Source organism: Miscanthus floridulus, chromosome 19 (genome assembly GCF_019320115.1).
Source record: "Miscanthus floridulus cultivar M001 chromosome 19, ASM1932011v1, whole genome shotgun sequence".
In the NCBI taxonomy this organism is placed as follows: domain Eukaryota; kingdom Viridiplantae; phylum Streptophyta; class Magnoliopsida; order Poales; family Poaceae; genus Miscanthus; species Miscanthus floridulus.
Window position 1 is genome coordinate 62760422 of NC_089598.1, and position 10246 is coordinate 62770667.

Sequence of the window (10246 nt, forward strand, 5' to 3'; positions counted from 1 at the left end):
CCAGGACACCCCGGCGCCCAAGACGTCGCCCGCGCCACGCCCCTTCAAGAAGCTTACGCCGTCTGAGATGGCGGACCGCCGCAAACTTGGCTTGTGTTATAATTGTGACGAGCCGTACGCGCGCGGCCATCAGTGTCAGCACCTGTTCTACCTGGAGGTGCCGGATTATGTGGTCGAGGAGCCGGAGGATGACAGTCCGGTCGCGTCCGCACCAGCCGTCGAGCAGGGTGGGCCGGCTGCCCCGTTCGACCCGGACGCCCCAATGATATCCCTTCAAGCCATCACCGGGATTCGATCTGAGGACACCATGCAGCTGAAGGTGCGGATTGGCAACGATGAATTCACTGCCCTCGTCGACTCCGGTTCAACGCACAATTTCGTCAGTGAGTCCACCGCGCGCCGTGCGGGCCTCCACTTCCACGACAGCCGCGGCGCGCACGTGGTCGTGGCCAACGGTGACCGCGTCACGTGCCGTGGCCTCGCCCGCGACGTCGCCCTCCGCATCGGCGACGAGTATTTTCAGGTGGACTGCTACTCTATACCTCTGGACTGCTATGACATGGTCCTGGGGGTAAAGTGGTTGCGCACGCTGGGCTCCATCCTCTGGGATTTCGACGACCTTTGCATGGCGTTTTGGCACCACGGCAAGCGCGTGTTTTGGCGAGGCATCGGATCCACCAGATGGGACGTCCAGCCGACCGGTCGTCTACATGCCGCACGGGCCACCTCTCAGCTGGAGGAGGCTGCCCTCCTGGACCGCCTCCTAGACTCCTACATCGATGTGTTCGCTGAGCCAGTCGGCCTACCACCAGCGAGGCCCTGTGACCACCGGATCCACCTCAAACTCGCAACAGAACCCGTGGCAGTGCGTCCATACAGGTATCCGCAGCTTCAAAAGGACGAACTCGAAGCACAGTGCGACGCCATGCTCTGCCAAAGCATCATCAGGCCCAGCACATCACCCTTCTCGGCACCCGTTCTGTTGGTCAAGAAGGCAGATGCAACGTGGCGTTTTTGTGTTGACTATAGAGCGCTCAATGCAGCCACGGTCAAGGATAAATTCCCCATCCCAGTGGTCGAGGAGTTGTTCGATGAGCTCCATGGCGCCAAATTTTTCACAAAACTCGATCTGAGGTCCGGATATCACCAGGTTCGGGTTCACGCGGACGACGTACCAAAGACGGCGTTCCGGACGCATCATTGCCATTTTGAGTTCCTGGTGATGCCGTTCGGATTGTCAAATGCGCCATCCACTTTCCAGGCCCTCATGAACTTCATCTTGAAGCCGTTCCTGCGTCGCTGGGTGCTAGTCTTTTTCGACGACATCTTAATATACAGCAGCTCCTGGACAGAACACCTACTTCACCTACGCGCTGTCCTGGGCGTGCTGAGGGAAAACCGGCTGCACCTGAAGCGATCCAAGTGTGCCTTCGCAACCTCCTCCGTACAGTACTTGGGACATGTGATTACACCGGCCGGTGTCGCCATGGACTCAACCAAAGTGGACGCCGTCCAGACATGGCCACAGCCGCGGTCGGCCCGAGGCCTCAGGGGCTTCCTCGGCTTGGCCGGTTACTACCGGCGTTTCATTCAGCACTTCGGCACCATCGCCGCACCACTGACGCAGCTGCTCCGCAAGAATGCCTTCCAGTGGACGGAGGCTGCAACGGCCGCGTTCGATGCCCTCAAGCATGCCTTGTCCAACGCCCCTGTGCTCCATCTGCCGGATTTCGACGCGCCATTCATCGTTGACTGTGACGCATCGGGGTCGGGGTTCGGCGCCGTTCTTCACCAGGGCGCGGGACCTTTGGCCTTCTTCAGCAAACCATTCACGGCAAGACATCTCAAGGTGGCGGCCTATGAACGCGAGCTCATCGGCCTTGTCCAGGCGGTCCGGCACTGGCGCCCCTATCTTTGGGGCCGCTCCTTCGTCGTGCGGACGGATCACTACGCCCTAAAGTACATGCTGGACCAAAGGCTGTCGACGATTCCGCAACACCACTGGATAAGTAAGTTGTTCGGATACGATTTCAGGGTGGAGTATACGTCGGGCCGGCTGAACACCGTCGCCGACGCTCTGTCGCACCGCGAGGGCGACGTGTCGGTCATGGCGGACAGTGGCCACACCGAGACGGATGCGACCGCGCTGACTCTGTCCGCGCTGTCCGTGGCAATCTTCGACCTTTTCACCGAGCTGCGGCGTGAGATCGAGGCCGACGACGCCCTGCGACAGCGCCGCGACGCCGCGGCCACGGGCGCTCACGGCGATCTCTGGAGCGTCCGGGATGGCCTGCTGCTCAGGGAGGGCAAGGTGTTCGTCCCGGCGACATCCGCCGTCCTCGACGGCGTTTTGCGGGCGGCCCACACTGTCGCCCACGAGGGCATCCAAAAGACCCTGCAGCGGCTCCGCGGCGACTTCTACGTCGAGCACGACCGCCGTACCGTACGTGACTATGTCCAGGCGTGCTCCACATGCCAACGGAACAAGACCGAAGCGCTACATCCTGCAGGCCCCGTGCCAGCGCGCGTATGGGCGGACATATCCATTGACTTTGTTGAAGCGCTACCCAAGGTACATGGCAAGAGCGTATTACTGACAGTGGTGGACAGGTTCTCGAAGTACGCCCATTTCATCCCACTGGGCCACCCGTACACGGCGACTTCGGTGGCCCGGGCGTTCTTCAACGACATCGTGCGTCTCCATGGATTCCCAGAGTCCATCGTCAGCGACCGTGACCTGGTATTCACGGGGCACGTGTGGCGTGACTTGTTCCGCATGGCTGGGGTCCAACTCCGCATGAGCACCGCGTTCCACCCACAGACCGACGGCCAGTCCAAGGCGGTGAACAAGACGATCGGGATGTACCTGCGGTGTATCACTGGTGACCGCCCCCGCGACTGGCTGGACTGGTTGCCGTGGGCGGAATTCTGCTACAACACGGCCTACCACACTTCGCTGCGCACTACGCCGTTCACAGTGGTGTACGGGCGGCCACCGCTGGCTCTCATCGCCTATGAGCCGGGCCGCGCGTTGACGGAGGCCGTGGAAACCTTGCTCGCTAACCGCGACGAATTCCTGGAGGAGGTGCGAGCTCGGCTTCAGCAGGCCCAGGACCATGCGCGCTGCTTCTACGACGCCAACCACAGAGACGTCACGTTCGCTATGGGGGACTGGGTGTGGCTTCGCCTACTCCATCGACTCCATCGACAGTCCCTCGCAGCTGGCGCGCGTGGCAGCCTTGGTCCTAAATATGCAGGTCCCTATCAAGTTCTGGAGCGCATTGGCGAGGTCGCATACCGCCTTCGGCTGCCGGACGGCGCTCGGATCCATGACGTGTTTCACGTGGGGGTTCTCAAGCCCTTCCGTGGTTCTCCACCGCCGTCTGCTACACCACCATTGCCCCCACTTCAGCACGGCCGGCCCCTCTTGCTGCCCGAACGCGTTCTCCGCTCCAGTCTGCGGCGCGCCGTCTGGCACATCCTCGTCAAGTGGGCGGACATGCCAGCCTCGGAGGCCACATGGGAGCCGGTCGACGGTTTCCGCGCGGCTCATCCGTCGTTCCAGCTCGAGGACGAGCTGTATTCCGAGTGGGGAAGAGATGTTATGGTCGGCACCACGTATCACCGTAGAGGACGGCCGACCGAGGGACAGCGCACGTGATTTCCCTCGGAGCATTTGGGTTTGTTTCTAGTTTGTTAGAGTAGTTTCCAGTTTGTTAGATTCAGGAGTGATTTCAGGAATTTGTTATCAAGTTTGTTAGCAGTGTGGGACAGTACCTATATAGGCCTAAACATTTGGAATTAGGGGGTTTAGCCTGGGATTGGAGATATTCTCCCCTTGGGCACCCAGCCGTCCTGTTCACTGTATTCCGGTTGTCGGTCTGGCCTGCGGCAATCGGCAACGAAGACGGCGCCGCCAGTCCGCAACCGCCGTTCATCCTCACGCGTCCTCCACTCCCCTCCCTACTTCCTGAGATCCAAGTTACGTCGTAACAGCACCTGACTGGGTTCCTTCTAGTAAAGATCGTCCTGCCAACTATGCCATTGGCTGGATCAAGATGTGTACTGAAGCTACCACTCTGTTTGCTTTCCTGACCAAAGTCAATGGCCACCTGTCTGTGTTCAAGCATGATGTGCTGAAGAGACCACTGGAGATACCAAGGAAAGAGAACCTGAGATTTTCTCATGGGATACCATCATTCCGCTTGACAAAAGATAATGGTGGCAAGCTCTGGGGCTTTTATGAGCTTGACCCTGCTGCTGTTCCCGCTTCTCTAGGAAGGATCTTCCCTGAATTGACATTTTTTTATGCCTGTTTTGTCTCAAGACTATAAGGGCAAATGTCTCAACTTCTAGAGTGTTCTGCTTAGCTTAACCTATCCATGTATCCAGAACCATGCTATCTTCTGTTGCTATGTATCCTCCTCTGTAGTAGACATGCTATGTGGAAAGTAAACTGAATTGTCGCAGTTCTGGTTTGTAGCTGCTATGTGATCAGGTTATCAGTGTTTGTGGCAAGGTGGTTTTGTTTGGGGATGTTGTCAGTTGTTTCTTTTAACCCTTCTATTGCGTATTTTATTCGAAATCTGTATTTCATAGGTTTTCTCTAGCATCTCTCGTATCATTTTGATTTTTTTTTTGTTTTTGTTTTTGTAAATGCTCTCGTACCATCTGGCGTTATTTTGGGTTTTGGTCACTTGATGTGTCAATCAAATGTATGTGCTTCACAAATCATAATGGTAACATTCGTTTGTTGGTTTGGTCGGGTGACCAAATATGTGAACATTCTTGAGAAACAAAGTAGAGCTATTTCAAATTTCAACTGTACTGGGATGATCCTAAGTTAAATTTCCTCTTATTTTGTAATTTTGCTTTTGTCTCTCTGATTTCTCCCCACATTGAGTTGGATTCCTGTTCTAGGATTTGGCCTTCAATGCTTGCTGCTCCACTGTTTGTCTTCTCTGTGTTGATCCCTCGGAGGCACGCTTCAAGCATGCTGCGGCGGCGCAGCTACTAGTCAGGCTGAGGGCGAATGCTCTGCTTCTCTTCTCTCCAGTTGTAGCTTTGTGTTTTCTTTTTTTCTTTCCCAAATTATTGCTTGCGACTTCAGACAATTGCTTCCTACCCCAGGAACTTGGCTTCTGATCGTAAGAAATCTCCGCATCCCCATTATCCATTGTTGTTAGCATGCTCCAATTTTTGCTTGCTGATTTATGATTTCTGTGCAGATTTCCTTAAAAAGGGCGTACCCAGTGCAGAGAGCTCCCGCTCTGTGCGGGGTTTGGGAAAGGGTGTCAGTGATAGGCCTTACCCTCGCCTGTGCAATGCGAGGAGACCGCGACTCGAACCCAGGACCTTCCGGTCACAAGCGGTAAGACTCTACCGCTTGCACCAGGGCCCTTCTCTGTGCAGATTTCTTTGCGCTGACAAATTGATATGTGTTAATTGCAGTTGACTCTTGCAGAGATATATATGGGTGAGCATAGTGTCCATTTTTATTTGCCTTCTTGGTGGACTAGGACATCACCTGCATATACATGTTTTTTGTTGTAGTCCACCAACAAAATGCTACTTACATTGTCTTTGATATATTGCCAGTTAAAGCATTACCATGGAAATCATGGGAGTCTTTCCAGAAATTATCTAGCAAGGTCCAGGTCCCTTCAGCAATGTCAGTTAACCTTACAGCCCTTAGGTAGTCTTCTAAACCTTCCAATATGTGGACTTAATTTTACTTATTTGCGGCCCGCACTTGATTTGTTTTTTCTGCAAGTATGTACAATATGACAACTACAATGTAAGATAATACAATCAATGAGACACACTCTAATTCGTTTCTCTAGGATTGGCTCTAGAAAAACATTTCAATTCCTTCGAATTTAACTTATGTACGCATACCACTACAAAAACGGCGATATTTTTGTTACCAGTTCTAACAATATAGATCACTGGGTTTGCCAATTTATTTGCAGTCCTAGAAAGGAAATTGTTGATTACATATTGCCTTTGTTTTTTTTTTCAAATTTGGTAGTTATGTCATGACAAAAATTTTATACACATGCATGTGCTTCCACCTTTTCCTGTTTTTTAGTCAACCTTAACTATCGATCAATTCTCCTTTGCTGCAGGCCTGCTACCATCTCTAGAATCTCAAGTATGTCCAACAACTTAACTCTGCTCAGTCATAGGTTTAGTACGAATCTTTAAAATGCAGATTGATAACTTATCAACCAATTGAGGTTTAGGAAGCATAACCGAAGTTGCTGCCAAGTAATTTTCGTTGTCCCACAGGTCTTCAATTCCTTCCTTTCTTCTATAATACTTATTTTGATCTTTCGTATAACAAAAGATTGACACCAATAGTTTGCAGTGGCAATAGACTTCTCCGTAAGTTTTGTCCTTCCATTTCGTTGGATTGATTGATATGGACATGTGGCGATGACACATTACTACATGTCTTTCTTGCTGCCAATAATTATTTTCATTCTAATACTATAAGTCACCTTATTTGGTTATTAATGAGTTTGAGACATTATTTTGTTTCCATTGTCACTCTTATCATTCACTAAGATACAACGTTTCTATAAATATTTTATTCTTCTTCCAAGGGATGGGAGATGTGGCAGGCTATGCTCAGCGACTGCCACTGCAGTGCCCTATGAGTCCATGCCAGCAGACGGACATGGCACCTTGTGTTCTTACCAGACGCCCTGTGCATGCTTTGCACAAGATCATCCTTGCAGTCAGACTTTGTATGTAAGTGACGACCACATGATAAATGGATAGAGTTCCTAACTGCACCTGTTTTGTGTTAGAGGTTTACCTTGACCATCCATGCTAACAGACAAAAGTATTAAATTTGTTGTGGCCGTGTGCTTGCCTGGTATACCAATGACAATAAGGCTCTGTTTGGTTCTTTAGACGCTCCTAAAATTTCTGTTACATCGAATGTTTGGACACATGCATGGATTATTAAATATAGACTAATTACGAAACTAATTGCACAACTTGCGACTAATTTACGAGACGAATCTTTTAAGCCTAATTAGTCTGTGATTTGACAACGTGGTGCTACAGTAAATATGTGCTAATGATAGATTAATTAGGCTTAAAAAATCGTCTCGCAAATTAGCCTCCATCTATGTAATTGATTTTGTAATTAATCTATATTTAATACTCCTTGTTAGTATGTAAACATTCGATGTGACATGAATTTTAGGAGCGACTAAAGAACCAAACACCTCCTAGATCTAGACCCTTGTGTTCTCCTGCTCAGTCCGAACAGAATTCCTTGCAGTCTTGTTGTGTCCAGAGGATCAATCATGGGTGGCTTAGGCAGATCATGGTCAGTGCCAGACTGCCAGTGTATATCTTGAATGGGAACTTCCCAGATGTATTCCAAGGCGAAGAGGATCCAGTCCCATTCGATGGCGAGCCTCATCCAGAGTTTGGACCACCTGTCATGGGAGCCAACCCGGTGTTCCCAAACTGGGAAGGTGAGCGTCAAGGTGCAGACGTTGCTCATGGAGCGCATGGTGGCAATCCACACCCTAACCCGGTTCAGCAGGCAGTCCATCCTCAACATGGTGATGTTGCACCGGCAGCCAACATTGCTGGCTGGCTAGCTTGGGAGCCAGCAAACATTAATGTCAACCCCGATGCAGTTCAGCAGCAGCAACCGGCAGAGGGGAATGCGATTGCGGTAGCACAGGGTCAGCCCCTGCACCACCCACTAAATCCTCAAGATGTCATCAACTTGGAGCTCTCTGGTTCATCTCTGAGGTTCATGCGTGGAGAAGGGTCTGACATTCCAATTGACGTCACTGTTAACTCCGATGATGATAATTCCTCGTCAAGTGATGCAACCTCACTATTGTCAGAGCACATGGTTGCAGACAGGGGTTGCTCTGGCCACCTCAGGCCCATCCCTGGTTTCACCCTCGGGCATTTTTGCTCCTGGTGCTAGCAGCTCTAGTCAAGGTCAGCAGCAGATGCAAGCCCCAGACTTTTTCAAGCCAATTGTTATTGACACCTCCACTCTGTTTGCAAACCAAGAGAAGGTTCACATCCCCAATGGAATGGAAATTGTGCCATGGAAATTGTGACCGTGATACCAGGTTGTCAAGGGCGTCGAACCCCCGACTGGCCGGACCGCGGCTACGCAGTTCGTAGCCGTCGGCCGTCTTCTCTGGTGAGGTTATCCCCCTCCACTGCAGGCTTAACAGAGAGAGAGAGAGAGATTAGGGATATAATTCTTCCCCTTCTGATTGTGAAGCGATTACAAGCATATATGGCCAATGGCCCAACCGAAATGGAGAAGGCTCTCCTTAATTCTAGGAATTTCCAAAACAACTTACTAATCTAAGTTTCTATCTTTAGCCACTAGAGGCTAACCCATGCAGCGCCTGCCCAGCGCGCTCAGCGCGCTCAGCCGCGCGGCGCACGTCGCGGGCGCGCCCGCGCCTGGCATATGTGCGTCCGCACATGACACTTAGTTGTAGTCAAAAGATGGCCGATAACTGATGATCAGTGAAACTTATACATCTACATGCTGCGGTGCCATTATCCCATGAAATATGTATTATGTAAATATACTCTCTGATTGAACCTTCCAGTGTTCAGTACCTCCATGTAGCATGTGATTTATGATGCCTGTATATTTCCTGACAAAATTTGGTCAATGAATTATGTTGAGCGTTGGTGCTACATGTGATCGTCTCTGGCGATTTGTTGTGTCTACATATTTTATCTCAAAATTTAGTTTGGATCTATGCTGTTCTATGTTGGTTTTCCCTGCTTTCGTATATTTCCTTCTTTTCCTTTTGATAACTGTACTTCTCATTTTCCTTCTGCTATGTAGCGTATGACCTTGATAAACTGAGCTACCTTCCTCTGTAGAGATTCGCCTGGGCTCTAAGGTCAGTCTTGGTTTCCCAGCTGGTCTACTTCCAGCGTACTATCTTCGTAAGTTTCATTCCCCACTTCCTGTTAACTTTTTTTTTTCTAAATTGCAGAGTTGAGCCTCATTATTGCTTTTGTTCTGTCCTAGGCGTACAATGTAACGCTTAGTTTCGTGTTATAGTTCATTTTGTGTGGTTGGAAAATGTAAGCATCTTATTATGTGTCCTTCCTCCTATTTTGGTACACTGCAGAACAGTACAAATAGAGCGGCGTTTCTAACCTGACAAATTTCTTCTCGTCATGTACTGCTTCCACGAAAACCATTTTTCTGCATGTGCCACTTCCATGGGAACCATTTCCTGACCAACACTTTCCCACCACTTTGCCTAAGTGCCTCCACAGATAATGTGGAAATTATACATGCTGATCCTCCTACAGTACAACGGACAACCCCCCACAACCACGAACACTGGTAATCCAAATTAGAAATAAATACCAATTAGGAGAGATGGCTCTATATGACTTCCCTCAATCTAGCCCTATTATCTACAAATCGTTCATTCAGATATCATATTTCATTCATGCTGATTTTTTTTTCCGCGAACGTGCAGATTTGGCCGTATTTCATTAAGAGGAAAGAAGTCTCAAGATTACAACACACGCAGGGTAGCTAGGGTAGCGTGGTATGGTGTGCGAGTGTCAACCCAAAACCAAACTCCCTAACCGGCTGTAACAATGCTGAATCATTCATTAACAGCATGCCTTATATTTCATCATTGGGAATGGCTGGTTCATCAGCCAGGCACAGGAACATTATGGTTCGTGGGGCAAGTGCAACAATATTAACGATCTTTGCACATACAGCTGGGTGAGCATCCTTGATAGCACAAGTATGCAAGTGTGTGTTTCCCCAGTCTTTTATCCCTGAGTTGGGTTTCAAGTGAGTGCGAATGCGGTCCATAGCCCTGAGCTGCTTTCCATGATACAGTTTATCGTGAGCCTGTTTAGTCAGCCTATTTGCCACTAACTCCATGTACTATCTCAATTCAGTTGTTGGATTATTAAAAATTGGGGAGATGAAATGGCTATGCGTTTGTGTTGGGTTTTTCTACCTCCAACACGCTTAGCGTAACAGAACCGTCTAATTTATAAGAGCACAAGTACAAAAACGATCGCCGAAATGATCAAATTCTCGTACTTGAGCTCATATAAACCCAGTAGTCAACTGAAACCACGAAGGATTTCAAACCAACTTGCATACAACCAAGATCGTAGTGATTCAACATAACACATCACACGTTACAATATTTCACAAACAGTTCGCAGATAGATTATAACACATTGG

General features: G+C 49.8%; 1 protein-coding gene across 1 annotated transcript; it reads left to right on the forward strand.

The window, feature by feature from the left end:
• The first annotated feature begins 5155 nt into the window (after positions 1–5155).
• On the forward strand, positions 5156–9970 carry LOC136529599 (uncharacterized). The gene is made up of 6 exons (XM_066522676.1): positions 5156–5371; positions 5452–5476; positions 5599–5695; positions 6609–6756; positions 8899–8964; positions 9513–9970. Exons 2-6 carry the CDS (start codon positions 5473–5475, stop codon positions 9573–9575), a joined length of 378 nt encoding a protein of 125 aa, XP_066378773.1. The 5' UTR covers positions 5156–5371; positions 5452–5472; the 3' UTR covers positions 9576–9970.
• Positions 9971–10246: the final 276 nt, after the last annotated feature.